This window comes from Mytilus edulis, chromosome 1 (assembly GCF_963676685.1).
Source record: "Mytilus edulis chromosome 1, xbMytEdul2.2, whole genome shotgun sequence".
Lineage (NCBI taxonomy): Eukaryota > Metazoa > Mollusca > Bivalvia > Mytilida > Mytilidae > Mytilus > Mytilus edulis.
The window spans coordinates 41,850,416-41,868,231 of record NC_092344.1 but is presented as its reverse complement, the minus strand read 5'-3'; the positions used below and the strand labels follow the sequence as shown (position 1 = coordinate 41,868,231).

The following is a 17,816-nucleotide window of genomic DNA, read 5'->3' as shown; positions in this document are numbered from 1 at the left end:
CGTTTCGATCCCTAACATCACTGAAGAGACATTTATTGTCGAAATCTAGATCTGGTGTACAAAAAACATATTGACACCTTGTGTTTGTGGCATAACATCTTGGCCACAAAATTATTGTTTTCTGTTTAGTATTAAATTTATATTAAGATCCATTTTGTTACATCTCGTGATCAATTTTATTTGGCAATCGCCAATGGCAGTCAGCAGGGTTTAAGAACATTAGTTGTTCGACCTGTTAGTTAAATGCGTTTTGTTTAAATATACTTTTATATTTTTTTGGTTTTTTGGAAAATGTTGTTTGTACTGTATTTAGACCCTTCTACAACGAAATTTGTTTTACATGCACACGTATAAAAATTGCGGTTTTTATCCAACGCAATCATAGGTTTGAACGTAGTTTTCAATTTAGTCTCATTTATATTTTTTCGTTTGGGCTTGTATCATATTTTCACTCCGGTTGATATGATCCGTTCATCCTATATTGACTCTTAAAATTCAAGAGTCTATCTGAAATTGAGGGTAAATTATATGGCCTTCCAAATACCGGTTCGATCCCTAACATCACTGAAGAGACATTTATTGTCGAAATCTAGATCTGGTGTACAAATAACATATTGACACCTTGTGTTTGTGGCATAACATCTTGGCCACAAGTTTATTGTTTAGTATTAAATTTATATTAAGATCCATTTTGTTACATCTCGTGATCAACTTTATTTGGCAATCGCCAATGGCAGTCAGCAGGGTTTAAGAACATCAGTTGTTCGACCTGTTAGTTTAATGCGTTTTGTTTAAATATACTTTTTCACTTTTTTGGTCTTTTGGAAAATGTTGTTTGTACCGTATTTAAACCCTTCTACAACGAAATTTGTCTTACATGCACACGTATAAAAATTGCGGTTTTTATCCAACGCAATCATAGGTTTGAACGTAGTTTTCAATTTAGACTCAATTATATTTTTTCGTTTGGGCTTGTATCATATTTTCCCTCCGGTTAATATGATCCGTTCATCCTATATTGACTCTTAAAATTCAAGAGTCTATCTGAGATTGAGGGTAAATTATATTGCCTTCCAAATACCGTTGCGATCCCTAACATCACTGAAGAGACATTTATTGTCGAAATCTAGATCTGGTGTACAAAAAACATATTGACACCTTGTGTTTGTGGCATAACATCTTGGCCACAAGTTTATCGTTTTTTGTTAAGTATTAAATTTATATTAAGATCCATTTTGTTACATCTCGTGATCAACTTTATTTGGCAATCGCCAATGGCAGTCAGCAGGGTTTAAGAACATCAGTTGTTCTACCTGTTAGTTTAATGCGTTTTGTTTAAATATACTTTTTCACTTTTTTGGTCTTTTGGAAAATGTTGTTTGTACTGTATTAAGACCCTTCTACAACGAAATTTGTTTTACATGCACACGTATAAAAATTGCGGTTTTTATCCAACGAAATCATAGGTTTGAACGTAGTTTTCAATTTAGACTCATTTATATTTTTTCGTTTGGGCTTGTATCATATTTTCCCTCCGGTTAATATGATCCGTTCATCCTATATTGACTCTTAAAATTCAAGAGTATCTGAAATTGAGGGTAAATAATATGGCCTACCAAATACCGTTTCGATCCCTAACATCACTGAAGAGACATTTATTGTCGAAATCTAGAGCTGGTGTACAAAAAACATATTGACACCTTGTGTTTGTGGCATAACATCTTGGCCACAAGTTTATTGTTTTCTGTTTAGTATTAAATTTATATTAAGATCCATTTTGTTACATCTCGTGATCAATTTTATTTGGCAATCGCCAATGGCAGTCAGCAGGGTTTCAGAATATCAGTTGTTCGACCTGTTAGTCAAATGCGTTTTGTTTAAATATACTTTTTCACTTTTTTGGTATTTTGGAAAATTTTGTTTGTGCTGTATTTAGACCCTTCTACAACGAAATTTGTCTTACATGCACACGTACAAAATTTGCGATTTTTATCCAACGCAATCATAGGTTTGAACGTAGTTTTCAATTTAGACTCTTTTATATATATATATACGTCTGAGTCAGTGACAACTCTACAACAGATGTATCCATCGGATCGCCATCAATGATGGTGATACATGGCTGTGTACATAATGTATATACAACTCGTCTAAACATCAACCCAACAATGTTAGATCTGTAAATTTGCTTTCGCAAATTTTTGGTTCTTCCCTCGCCGGGATTCGAACCCATGCCTATATATATATATATATATATATATGTATTCATACTCTGGTAAAGCTTTATACTTTGAAATTAAAATAAAAAAAAACAAAAGAAAACCTTTAATCTTTGTTCTACTCGTAGTTGCTTTTAAATGCATATTCGCTGGACTATCGATGGGAACATAAATCTATATGTTTGTAATTTATGACAGATTTTGTGTTGCTATGATCGTTTTTTCAAACATGAAAATCTTCAGTGCAATTTTTATTATATATGCCTGCTTTTGGTCACTTCATTTTGAGTAATAACATGGAGCAAGTTCAGTCTTCCAGGTAAAAAAAAGGATACTATAAAGAAATGTTTGCAGCGTATTGTATACACTCCTTCAAAGATATTTTGCAGTTTATTGTTCGTTGCGTTTATTTAATCTAACAAACACATTGTTTGAATTAAAGAGTAAGAAGTTCAAGATTTCTTTCATTGATATTGTAAAAAACTGTTTTTCATCTCTCAGATTTTAAAGTACGTAGCTTATGCATTCAAAATCTCTCTCTCTCTCTCTCTCTCTCTCTGGTAAGGGCCATATTCGTTTATTAAGTTCAATGTTACAGGATTAAGTTGAAGAAAAGACATGTCCAAAAAAGACATCCAAAATAGGTAAAAAACAGAGATTTTAGACAAAATCGTACGGATTTCACCCAAATTTCAAAATGCCAAGGAAACAGATCGAGCGCAGACATCGACAAACAAAATATTTGTGTCAGGTATGTATAAGAATGCCATTGCAAAGATTTTGCGAAAACAATAATTTTGTCGACGCCTGCGCTCTTTGTTTCTCCCATAAGCTAGCATTCCGCCTCACCTAATTCTTTGAACTAACATATACATGCATTTATAATATTAAACTTGGTATCGAACTGGAGAACAATATTTTCAGTCAACTAAAGCATCAATTGCTTGGTTTATTTGTCTGTGTAGGCTACAAAGATATCTTTTTTTTTTAAAGAAACACAGAACAAGTACTAAGTATTTAAAACTTTCAAACATAAAAAACTAGATATTTCTTAATACCTTAGAATACCTTAGTATTATTAAACTTACTAAACATAAAAATGATTAACATGGCTCTTCATTGTTATTGTAGAAATCTGAAGAGGAAAATACAGTAGATGATGATTCAGAGAATAAAGAGAGGTAAACAATTAAAAGTAAACCAGAATGCACCTCTTTAGAAAGAATACACATTATAACAAAGTTCTGACTTTCAATATATATATATATCATAATAGTTTATACCAGAACTCACTACTGAATATACTGGAATGTCCTCGTCCATTCGTATTTTATCCATATTTTACGTTACATATTACTGCACTTCTGTAAAAAAAAAAACACGACAAGCGTTTGGGTCTGGAACTTTATAAATGTGAGTTGTCACCTTGTAATAAGCAATAATAGGTCTAAGTGTAAGAACTTCCTGTTTGACGATATTTTTTTCTTCTTCAAATGTTTGCCTACTTTCTACCTTAAGCATAATGTTCATATCTGCTGGTAATCACAATTTGTATGAATATATATTTTAAATTTGGTTTGACTTTGAACTCCACTTGCAAAAAAAGTTAGTGTTTGCTATTGCCAATACTGGCATTCTTATTTGCTGCGTTTTCCATTTTCTGTTTTCCCTTGTCTGGAAAACTTATGTCAATCAAGGCAAAAACCTTTAAAATGCGAAGATTCTGCTTAATATCTATTTTGAAAAAATATGTCAGATAAAGCCTTGTTGAGAAAGTTTAGTATATTGAAATTGAATCCGTATTCTTAAGACCTTTAATTCAACCCCTTAGTTCGTAATAGATTACGTATGAATTATGTGTTATCAGTTACTAAAAGGAAAAAAATGTCAACATTTAAAGTGAAAAAAGATTAATTATTTAATTGACTGATTCGATCCACAGAAATTCATTCTTATACAGGTAAATACGATGACTAACAAACATTTTAAACCTATTATATGAAATTAAACAGACCAAGAAAAATCCAATTGCATAAGTTCCCTATCTATGTATAACTGTATTAGACTAGTGTTAACATGAATATCGCCTCTATGACTGTCTTCGGAGGTCAACTCTATAATTAATTAGATGGTGTATAGAGTAAAATAAACACGAAATGATGACACATATCATCAAGCCCATTTATGTAAATTGTATATTGTAGACTTGTTTTTATAATTTGAATATACGTTTATTTATTTTAAGCATGTTATAAATGAAATATTAGAATTTGAGTCAAATAAGTGAACATGAATTTGACAGCCGATATCTCTTTGATAGCAAAAAATTGCAGGAAATCTTGTAAACATTGTAGAACTATAAACTACAGAATCACCTGTCATACGAGGTCTACACTTATTCCATTGCGATCTAGGAATTTGAAGACCCCTTAACCCTCTTGCTGCCGAGGTTTTTTTTCTTGCTTTGTCGCGGTTAAAGCATCTTGACGTTTCTTATCTGTGACGTTGCAAAATTTGTGCCTCTCTGTAGAACTGCGCTTTCCCGTCGTCAATAGTTTTTCCCGCGTCAATGTAGCCGTAATTATGAAAAGCGATGTATAAGTAATTTTACGGAAGTTATTCTCTAAGATTGTCATAAACGGTGTTTTTAATACAACATTATTTAAAAATACAACTTTTAACCTTGGAATATATTTTTTTTTATCTTTCTTGTCTTAAAATAAAGTGAAAATAATATACCAATTTCTATACTAGCTTTGAAGGCGACTTTGTTTTATCTTTGTCAAGTGAAATGCATAAGGTGACCGATATACGCTTCCGTACATAAACGATTCTTAACCACCTATAAAATACTAAAATATTTATTCTCGTTTTTTTATGAGGTAATTGGTAAATACTTTAAAAACAACTATCAAATCATTTATATATAAACGACAAAACAACGGCACCCAATGAAAATGAAAATAAAAACAAAACGTGTACAAATTAATAAACATAAATAAAATCTCCGAGCAGCTGTTCTATGATTTTATGAACTACTTCTTGTTGTAAAGTATCAAACGTGTCAGATTAAAATTATCATGATTTCAATCCTTGTTTCGGTAGGCGAGGAAATATTTTTCATATAAAAATTATTATCCCTATTCAGTTTGCTTATTTCTTAATCATATTTATTATTATTTTGTTGACCACTTATTGCTTAAAATTTTAGAGAATACGAATAAAAAAACACACAGTTAAAACGAGGGAAGAAATTCTCTAAAATGAATTTCTATTGTCTACAAGTGAACCTGAATCAATAATAATAATTCATTTACATTTACTATGATAAAGTACACTGCAATTGACATACACGAAATATCTTTAAAATCTGTTAATTGATAAATTGTTCTCTTTTCAACGTTCAGTGGCAAATATTTCATGCAATATTAAGGACGTCTGAAATTCAATATACAATAAATCCATTGCTTAAGTGGTTCCTACAAAGTAAAAGATTTGTGGTTAATGCCAGAAAAAAGAGGTTGCCACTGGGAAAGGATATCTATGATATATATGATAGGAATAGAAATCATTGTGTCTCCTACTAATTTAACATCCCCCATGATTTCGAATGAAAATAAACATTTTTAAGTCAGTGCTTCCATGATGAAACAGGTTTAGAATATATTGAAATATCGTATGGCAATACAAGTACATCGGTTAACATGTGTGTACTTTTACAACAACAAAAAATCCTAACTGAGATTTCAATCGTGGTATTTGAGACCTAAATATATTATCCAGTTCTTTTAAATAAAGCGTGTATGGTGTATTGTGAATTAATATTAATATTTCGCGTAATCAAGTTTAACAGTTACCTTTTTATGATTATTTATCAGGGATAAGATTTTTGATTTATATGAGATATTCTGATTGATAGATGTACGAAAAAAACGTAAAACAAATTTCTCGATAGAATGCAACATTTTACATGAAAATGACGAACTAGATAATTAGTAAACACGTTAAATAAGTTGGAATTAAGTACTAACAAGCTTATGATCCTGTATCATTTCTTGACATCCGTTTTAAGTATACTTTTAAAGCATTTTATTCAGTTTGATTTATTCCCGCCAAAATCGCCATTTGACGCCGTTTTTGACGTTGTCAGTGTCCCTGAGTATTTAAACTGGAATCCGCTTGTATTACGCTCCACTTAGTGTAGTAGTCAGTCGAGAACCAGCTTACTGAGTATTGTGACGTTACAATGGACCTTTGACGTTCTACACAATCAACAAGATTTGTGTGTAGAAGCCATAAATGTCCCTTTGCAGTTGGAAAGCAGGTCACGGTTTGACCCCAAGTTTATCAGCAACAATAGAGTCACGTAACCGTGAAAATTCAGTAAAACTACGGATGAGACAAACCTCATTGTAACTCACTAAATACCACTGTCGTAATAAAAACTTATTGATCAAATTAATCTTGAATATTCATAGTTTCAACTCTTCAAAACTTAAACAAACACTCGATATGAATATCTAGCCAATTGAATTTTGGATACGCAAACGTCAAATTATGTTCGACACGAAGCGGTGGTTTTCTGCCGATGTGTGCAAGAAGTTACCTCCCCTTGATATTACAAGTCAAAAATAAAAACCAAGCAAAATGAATAAAATGGAGTTTACTTTACCAAGAATACTTGGGAAAATAAATGAAATTCGATTTACAACATTGTTATTATAATATTTTAGTAAATATATTCAAAGTTATTGTGAAACTGCCTATTCTAGAGGGGGCGTGAATCAGATGTGGATACTTAAAAATTCCAAAGATCTTTTAGAGTACATACAATCTAACTCTCTTTCATCTTGTAACAGTATTAAAACATTTTACTTTTCTACTCTGTACACTAGTATTCCACATTCCAAACTAAAAGACAAATTGAAAGAGTTGGTATTGCTTTGCTTCGTAAAAAAGAATGGCCAACGTAGATACAAGTATCTTGTCTTAGGGAGGGATAAATCCTACTTTGTAAAGGATCACTCTGATTCGAACAAAAAATTCTCTGAAACTGATATTATCAAGATGCTTGATTTCTTGATTGACAACATATTTGTTACGTTCGGAGGACGTGTTTTTCAACAGACTGTCGGCATTCCAATGGGAACAAACTGTGCCCCTCTACTTGCCGACTTGTTTCTTTATTATTATGAGGCTGACTTCATGCAGGAACTTCATAGGAAGAAAGATAAGAAGTTAGCACTATCCTTCTATGTTCTTTCACTAAATAATTCAAAATTTGGTGACTATGTGGAACGCATCTATCCAATCGAGCTAGAGATAAGGGATACTACAGATACAGTTAAGTCAGCCTCATATCTTGACTTACATCAAGAAATTGACAATGAGGGTCGGTTGAAAACAAAACTTTACGACAAAAGAGATGATTTCAGCTTTCCAATTGTGAACTTTCCATTTCTAAGTAGCAACATTCCAGCAGCACCTGCATACGGGGTATATATCTCCCAATTGATACGATATTCCCGTGCTTGCATTTCCTATCATGATTTTCTTGATAGAGGGTTGCTGCTCACAAGGAAGCTATTAGACCAAGAGTTCCAAATGGTGAAGTTGAAATCATCCCTTCGTAAATTTTACGGACGCCATCACGAGTTGGTTGACCGTTATGGAATAACCGTATCACAAATGATATCGGATATGTTCCTTACGTCGTAACTACAATCCCCTTCCCTTTCCTGAATGTGACCTACCGAATTAGACTATTTCCCGGATTTGTTATCACATAAGCAACACGACGGGTGCCGCATGTGGAGCAGGATCTGCTTACCCTTCCGGAACACCTGAGATCACCCCTAGTTTTTTGGTGGGGTTCGTCTTGTTTATTCTTTAGTTTTCTATGTTGTGTCGTGTGTGCTGCTGTTTGTTTGTCTTTTTACCGCAAAGGTAGTATTTACAGAAATACACAACCTATATTGTATTGTATTGTTAAATGTACTGACTGGTTGTCCTTAAAAGGGAATGATTCAAGTTTTCATTTACATGCTTTAATAGTATACAAGGCAGAACCTTTATAATTTTTTTAATTTTACATTACATTTTTATATTGAAATAATACTTTGTAAGTACAGATTTAAACAAAATTCTTTCCTGAAAAGTTCTGTACCTAAATAAGCCAAACTGTATTGTTCCTTAATCTTTTGATAAAGATATGTATATATTATCAATGACTATAGATTTCCTGAATGATAAAAACTAATTTATTATATTAACAGTGATGAGCAAGAGTACCAAGATTATTGTTTTCATGCAATTTTGGCACCAACCATACTTGAAAATTACATAGAAGACACAGTGTATATTAAAGTGCAACGAATATCTCCAAAGAAATCAAGACAAAAGTTAAATTTCAAAAGGTAGGTAACATGAAATGCTTTAGAACTATTGATCACAATTTTTAAAATTTTTGTTCTTTATTATTTACTCAAATGGATACATTTTAAGTTTAACTATTTTATATATCGCTTTGGTGGTCTTGGTTGGCATTAAGTTCCACGCAAGTCGAAATATATTAGTTGTTCTGACGAAGAAACACATATATTTATTGAATATATCGAATTATTAAACCATGCTTGATTTCAACTTAATTAACAACAATAGTATAACCAATGTAAAACATAATAAAAATGACAAGGCTTACAATGTATAAGCAGTAAGTTCGATAGGCCGTTAAATGACCCCTGTTTCCAGCTAAAATATCAAATAAGAATTTAATGACTAGCACCTATAAAGCATAGCTAAATCAAGAACTAATTAGGAAATATGTCTATTTGTTGACAATTGGTCCGAGGACACAGTTATCGTCCTTTGGTTTTCGTTGTCTACGAATATAGTACCTAGTGTAAACAGTGTATACCTTTGCAAATGTTTTACATACACTGTCCCAATTTATTTCTAACTTGATATTTAATGCACGAAAATATTAAGTAATGGGATGAAATTACTATAAAAAAAAATGGGTTGCTGAATCTTTATGTTAAATAGTGATTAGGACTAGTTAAAAAAGGTATTTAAAAATTGGTATGTATGAAAATGTCAAACTGAATTTTAGACTCCCTTAACATAGAATTGTCAATATTTTGAGTTCGAGCGGGTAGACTTTTCTATATCTTTGATATTATTTGCCCCAATAGTAGTACACTACACAATGCTGTAAAAATTCTTTTTGAGATAGAGCAGGTGCAATTTTTTAAATTTGCATTTATTGTCAAAAAGAAATGCACTACGAAATAGCTGTCAAACTGATGAAACTGTTGTTCTTTGTTGACGTCACAAATAGTACACATTTTGATTTCCGATGAAATTTTGGAATTCATGAACACAGGTAAATTTTTATTAATTTTATGGAACGGAAACTAAGAGCGAATGCGATGACAAAAACATCTTTTACAATAATATTTGTTATACCATTTTACATATCTGACTTAAATATTTAATCTGTCGAAGCCTGTGTTCTACGTTTCCTAAGCCTTCACTTGGTTGAAATCCAACCGGTTTCTGTCAATTTTTATGAGACTATCAGTGATATTCGAATCAAATCAGTTGAAATGACACATCAAATACTAAGTTAAAGAACATTTAAAATAGCAAATTCCAAAAAAATTGTACCAAATGCAACTAAGGCGAGCCATAATATTGATTCTTGGGTTAGAAAATAAATTTTACTTATTGTTTTGAATGATTTAACATTAAAATGTAAATGACTGTGATAAAATACCGTTACAATCTCAAAACACTCATGCTGAAAATTGAAGAGCAACCAAGAAGGTCTTTTACATGCATCATTTTGCCATATTCGTACTTTTTTTTTAGTAATATTTATCTACTGACACTATTTTGAACTTATAATGTCGGATCCCCGAGGTGTTTCTGTTAATCACAAAATGCATTTATAATGACAATACATCTGATATATAGCATTTATCTTATCATTTCCATGTTCACTAAGGATATAAATCAGTACTTTGGTACTGACATGATATTTAAAAACTTTTCTTTAATTTTCTGTTGTTGAAATTTGAATTTATCTGAAAAATTAAGGTTTTATCTCCTTCAAGCAAAATGAACCTTCGATAGTTTTTTGCTATTTTTTGTGTCCTTTTTGTTAATAAAGCTCTTTAACTGTTTCGGTTTCTCATACATCCTTGGGCTTTCAAATATGTGGATTTGAGCGCTTCTGATGTGAGAAAATCAAGAAAAGCGATTCGAACGCGTGAAATTCATAACGCTTTGTTATGATTTTTACACCACTATCCTAGGTAAGGGTAAGGTGGTGCGATCGTAAACAAGCATAACCCGGCTTCTTAATGTATTTGCTTGATAGTAGTCAAGAGCATGTATTTCAGGTGTTATCGTTTGTTGCTGTATATTATATTTGTTTTTCGTGAATTGTTTTGTACATTAATTAGGCCTTTATTTGTTTTGCATATCACAGTCATTTTGATTTTAATACACCTGAACAATGTGTATCTAAATCTTAAAGTCTTGTTCAAAAGTTTAAGTTATTTATTCTGATACTGTATGTCAGAAGTAATCCATGGGTAACGGATTTATCGTGCTTTTACCCCGAGTTTGGCCTTCATGCTACATTGTTGACCGCGATCGAAGCGATAGGTTAAATATCAACACAAAGGACCAACATGTGGTAAAATCAATATAAATTCATGAATTATTTTTATTCATTATATATGACAAAGATAGCAACTCTTTCAGATCGAATGGAATCGAACAACCTAAATAAAACATGACGTTGCTTATCAGCTAGCAAATGAATATATTCGAATTTTACCACGGATGTGTACTCACAGTGGTCGACGAACGTCATATTAGAATAAAGAAATAATTCATTGGTGCTTGGATTTAAATTGATTTTACCACAAGCTGGTCCTTTTTACTGACCGTTGCAGTTCAGATTTGGTTTACTAGTTATGTTTTTCATTTGTTATGGGGGGACTTTTATAGCTTGCTCTGTGGTATCAAATTGTCTCATTGTTGAAGGCTGGACTGTGACTTTAAGTTGCTGACCTTTGGTGAGTTGGTCTTTGTTGGAAACTTGTCTTGTTGGCAAACACACCACATCTTCTTATTTTTATAACAACTAAATAGTCCTACATCTTTGAACATAACATACTTATTGGTGGTTTATCAAATGTGTCCTACATGTGCAGACTTTATCTTTAAAATGTTTAACAAGCTACTAAGCTTAACGTTTTATGAATATAGAGACAGAGGAATTAAATGAAATGCTGCAATTACCTTAAAATGAAACAAAAACTACCCAAATGTACTGACCTGATATAATCATATTTTAGAAATTGTTCCTTATTCCATTATTTAGTTGTATAATTTAATTAATCAGGCAATTTTTTATAAACAGAGAGCTTAGTGATGGCTTTGTTGAGTATGAAGGAATTGTCAGCATTCCAAAAAGCCGCGTTGGATTCGCTGATGTTTTCTACAATTATTATGTGAAAACAGGTGGAAAAGAAGTAATAAAAGAATTTGTCTTAAATCATGGAAATAAGGATATTGAAAACAGGATGTTGAGCAAAACATTACTTAGAAGAAATGGTAAGAATTGTAATATTTTCTTCAGTCATGATTCATCCCATAACATATCTTGTGCCTTGAATGATTTAACATATCACGATCAGCATGCGTGCAACAGAAACAGGAAATGCTTGTCCTTCATCAGCTCATGGATTCACTCATTAATATCAGCAGATTTGTGTTGCTCGGTATTGATTTTTTTATGCAAATATGCTGATATTACGCATACAATTGGTTTTTAATGAAAATATGATAAGTTTCAGACTGTATGGAGTGTTTAGCGGTATAAAGATGTAGGATGGTCATACTTAGTATCAGGCAGTTGGTGTTAAGTGTGTACACATTTTCTATTATCAACTGTTCCAGCAGTTGCTCAACTATGTCCTTAATACATAGAAGTATTCAACTCATGATTAAGTGTTGCACGTCCTTTTTGGATTACCTTAAGTATTTTGTTACGATCATTTGAGACTTTGAAACATCCTTTTCCAGCAAAATCTACTAAAGATGGTAATTTTGACCAATCAAATTTTATCAAAAGATTGCACATATATGCAGGTATGGAATTGTTGTATGAATTCTTTCCAGATCTGGCAACATCCTTCTTCTGTGGAGTGTTTTTTTCAGATTTTCCCCATTTGCATTGCAACATAATAATTATATGTTCAGTAGAGGCATTTTTCTTTTATGTTAAAGCAACGTTATGCACAACCCAGCCATCAAAATCCTGTAAATATAAGTCACTCATATAAAATGGAAAAATTGACCAAACAAGCAAATGAGACATGTGAGATGTGCTAATACTAAACAAACACATTTTCGTGCCAGCAAAAATTGGGAAAATCAATAATCATGTACAGCACATTAAAAGGCAGCAATGGAAAAACCAGAAACAGTAGATTGCTGCACACAATAATTTTTCATGCAATATAACCAAACTTTTAACCGAATCACATGATTATTTAAAGTTTTAACTTTCAAAGTTTAAACTTTAAATAATCATGTGGTTCGGTTAACTTCATTATATGATGTCGAAACGTCATTATATATGATGTGCTTTCATTGTTGTCATGGTCAATGAACATGCTTACGATAAGAATGATTACTGTCTACGTCGTAACTGATTCTGATCTGCTTCTGAGGAGTTACTATAATGTCGACTCAAATCTGTTGCAATCGCAAGCGAAAGTGCATTTTAAAGACTAGGTGAGACGGTAAAAAACAATTAACGTTTCAATTATTTTGGAGAAAGATTAAGATCAATTAATACAGGGGCTAGTTGGAGAATTTCCCGGCTGCGGCTAAAATATGATAAATCAAATTTTGGAGCCCTTATTTATAGCTTGCTGTTTGGTTTGCATGAGCAAAGGCTCTGTGTTGAAAGCCTTAATTTGATCTATAATTGTTGACTTTTTGCACATTTTGACTTAGAGGTAGAGTTGTCTCATTGGCGCTCATACCACATCGTCTTATTTCTATTTATAGCAAAAGACACAATTGAACTAAAAGTCAGGTTAAAGGATATTTCATAACGATTGCTACAAAATTAGATACACAGTAGGTCGACTACTTGAACCACTGAGCTTGCTGTTTGGTTTTGTTGAGCAAAGACTCCGTGTTTAACGCCTTAATTTGATATATATTTGTTGACTTTTTATAGATTACCTTAGCTGTATTTGTCAAAACTTTTCGGAATTTTGGTCCTCAATGCTCTTCAACTTCATACTTTATTTGGCCTTTTTAACTTTTTGGATTCGAACGTCACTGATGAGTCTTTTGTAGACGAAGCGCGCGTCTGGCGTAAATTCAAAATTTAATCCTGGTATATATGAGGAGTTTATTTACACATTATGACTTGGATGCATAATTGTCTCATTGGCGCTCATACGACACCGTCTTATTTCTATTCATAGCAAAAGACACAATTGAACTTAAAGTCAGTTTTAAAAATATTTCATATCGATAGCCACAAAATTAAAAACACAGTAGGTCGACTACTTGAACCACTACGGCCACCGATGCCCCCCCCCCCCCAAAATGGATTAAAGGATATATGGGATGATTTTCAACTCGGTTCATAACATTTGCGTGCAGCTTTTTATTATGTTTTCATGCATTTATTGCACAGCTTCACTTAGATGATTATGAATGGATGCTTGACGTCCAGCGGCAAATTGATATGCATATTCGTACAAGAACACATTAATATGAAATGAATACTAAAAGGTCATGTTTTTCTCTGACTGTTGATGACGTCTTTGCGCTAACTCCATTGGATGTTGAATGTGTATTGATTAATAATTTATTCTTGGATGCATATTTTTTTTAATTAGTTGTTAGTAGCTTTGAACTAGCTGTCAGTAACTGCGAGTACTCTCAAATCAGTACTTAGTGTCTTTTTTTGTTGTTGTGATATACAAGTACCCACTCACGTTCACTCTGTATTATTGTTAGATATACTCCTATTTGTATCCATCTAATGAGTTAAGCTTTTTCAAACTGATTTTTATAGTTCGTTCTTATGTTGTAATGTAACATCACTGTCCCAGGTTAGGAGAGGGTTAAGATCCCGCTAACATGTTTAACCCCGCCACATTCTGTATAAATGTGCCTGTCCCAAGTCAGGAGCCTGTTATTTAGTGGTTGTCGTTTGTTGATATGTTACATATTTGTTTTTCGTTCATATTTTGTACATAAATAAGCCGTTCGGTTTCTCATTTGAATTGTTTTACATTTGTCATTTCGGGGCCTTTTATAGCTGACTATGCGGTAAATGGGCTTTGCTCATTGTTGAAGGCCGTACGGTGACCTATATTTGTTAATTTCTGTGTCATTCGGTCTCTTGTGGAGAGTAGTCTTATTGGTAATCATACCCCATCTTCTTTTTTATATTAACACCTGTATTGTACTAGACTGACACCATGAGCCGGATTTTAACATGCTAGTTCACAGGTAGCAATACACAGTTAGAAGTTTAGTTTCGCATTATGGCCCCTGTGAATTTTTTAAATATGAAAGTTTTTGTACAATAAAATTGATTTTTAGATAATTGAAGAATAATATAGCCTTCTTAGTGTCACTACAAAAGTCAAAAAGTCTGAAAAGACCAGTTTTTGTCTGAATTACCATGAATTTTTACTCGACATTCTTAATTTGCCTGAATAATTTTTAAAAATTCTTGACATAGTATGAATTTGTCTAATAAGGTTCTTGAGTTTTCTTGACAAGTGTCTTGACAGTATGAACATTGTCTTAAAATTTCTCGACACTTCCTGTATCATCTGATAAGAGTCTGGATTAGTCTCGACCAATTCTTGACTGTCTTAAATTTGTCTCGATATGTCTTGACATATTCTTGACATTCTTAATAATGTCTGAATATGTCTTGATATATTCTTGACATTCTAAATAATGTCTGCATATGTCTCGACACATTCCTGACAGTCTTAAATATGTCTTGACACTAGCCCAACAGTGTAAATTTCGCCTGAAATGTGAACAGACTTATTATTCCTGGAGTAGAAAATAATTTATTTTTAATCTTTGGGAATTATTCAATTTGTTTTTATGTTAAAATAAATAACTTCATAATTTTGATGAAGAAAATTTATTTTAATTCAATTTTTCATCATCAAAATGATGATTTTCATTTTCATCTATCAACAAAGTTTTAATTGTACTGGCATGGTCAGTCAACTGATAAGTTGTATGGCTGATTACAGGTAAATCAGTAATTTATATTTGACAGTTGCGTGTACACTGGGGTGTGGAATACCTTAATTTTATGGGGAACATCCTGTCCATGTGTATTCCAACAGGTGACATTACACAAATTGTTCTTTTATTAAATGAATGATTTGTATATCATCATGATTTGCTATTTGGGCGTATGACATTTGCGCCGATTTTGAAAATTTTCATTCTTTCATTTGCGCCGATTTCATTTTTTCATTTGCGCCGATTTTATATTTTTTCCTTATTGGATTTACAGGTAAGTTACAGGTAAAATCATACTTTTACATTGACTGATCACAGAGTATAAAGACAAATCAAGTGACATTGCAATTGGTAAATGGCTATCCCAATGTTTCGGGTAACCATTCCTTTTCCTAAATGAAATCGATGACTGCTTCACATTTCACATTGTCTGACACTCCTTCTGATGACAAATGTCATACATTCTTAGACAACGTACAAGTACACATTCCATAACGGTCAACCAATTCGTGATGGGGTCCATAAAATTAACGAAGGGATGATTTCAACTTCACCATTTGGAACTCTTGATTTAATAGCTTCCTGGTGAGGAAATGCGATCTCTAGAAATGCCCCAACCAGTAAGTATGCCAGACAAAGAAAAGATGGCCTTCGTTGTCGACAATTACGCCAAATATAGAAGAGACGAAATCATAAGAAAGGAATATATGAGATGTGTTGCCTATACATACTCGGCAAGAACAGATTTATGATTTGAATGTATTCCGTTTTTATGGATTTGAATGCTGTACATATATTTTTAATTCGTCATTTTAGTATAAACAAAGTGCGTTTATCTTAGGATTTTACTTCTCGATTTTAAGCAGGAGACAACAGTTATATACATGTTATGATTGAAAATTCATAACATATGTACAACTGGCTAACGGAAGAGGTCTTTAATGATAAATGTAAATTACATTACTGGGATGGAGAGTTGTCTCATTGGCACTCATACCACATCTTCTTATATCATTTCACCTGTAATTTACCTGTTATTTACCTGTAAAAAAATCGGCGCAAATGAAAAAAAAAATTGGCGCAAATGAAAGAAAAAATCGGCGCAAATGAAATGCAGATCGGCGCAAATGCAAAACGCCGTGCTATTTATATCAACCAAATTTTGGTACAATAATTATTTACCATATAAACATTGAGTATTATGAATGTTTAATGAAATATGTCTACAGTATGATTGGTTTTAATCATTTAATTTATAAGATTTAGGCATCAAAATTTGTAGTTATTTAAAAACCCACATTTAAATTATTTCATACTTTAGATTTCATAGCCATATTTGCATTTGTAAAAATGTTGATATATCCAAATTTCCAATTATTTTACATGTCCAACTTTTATTGGTGTCGTAATAATTGTAACTTGAAACAACAGTATATCATATAAAGAGAAATAAAGATAAAGTTATATCATGTATATTGGTCATGATTTGTAGAGCTCAGAACTGTCAAGTAAATTTTAGACACAATTCAAAATGTTCAGAATATGTCAAGCCATACTGATAAAAAATAAGAATGTCAAGAATATGTCGAGAAATTTCAAGACAGTATTCAAATGTCAAGAAATTTTAAGACAATATTCAGAATGTCGAGAATATGTCGAGTAAATTTAATACAAATTTAATATAAATGAGAGTTTGTCAAGAAAAATTAAGACACAAGTCATACTTTTGGAGAATGTCGAGTAAAAGTTCATGCAAATTAAGACAAAAACTGGTCTTTTCAGACTTTTAGACTTTTGTAGTGTGTGTTTATATGAACATTTAGATTGTTTTTAACATGTTTTATAGGCCTTTTATATAATTGACAGTCCGTATTTTCCTATCCGTACCATCCATAGGTCCATCAATTATTGTAGTGTTTATCAACAAAGATTTTGCGCTCGATCTTTTCAATTCAATTTTATGGAAAAACGAGCAGAAATGCATATGATTTTTTTGGACCACTTGGTAGATATAAACCTATGGATTCAGGAAAGGTATCACTGTAATTGATTGAAATTTTCCTTTAGACCAAATTTTGGAGACTTTTGTGACATGTTCACCCCCCCTTTTTGCTATATTTTGTATCTAAGAAATGCAGATTGTTGCCATGGTTACACCCAAAAGGGATTATATTTCACCCTTATGACCATTAGAAATCAAATCTATGGAAGATTCTCTTTCTATAAGTATTTATATGCATAACACACATATAAAGCCTTCTTTGTTAGACA

General features: G+C 32.2%; 1 protein-coding gene across 1 annotated transcript in view; it reads left to right on the top strand.

Moving 5' to 3' along the window:
* LOC139515879 (E3 ubiquitin-protein ligase rnf213-alpha-like) overlaps window positions 1-17,816 on the top strand; it is a 161,502-nt gene that overhangs the window by 47,583 nt on the left and 96,103 nt on the right. The window contains exons 5-7 of the mRNA XM_071305655.1: window positions 3,351-3,400; window positions 8,495-8,635; window positions 11,656-11,849. Coding sequence (XP_071161756.1) covers window positions 3,351-3,400; window positions 8,495-8,635; window positions 11,656-11,849 — 385 coding nt within the window. The remainder of the gene's footprint in view (window positions 1-3,350; window positions 3,401-8,494; window positions 8,636-11,655; window positions 11,850-17,816) is intronic.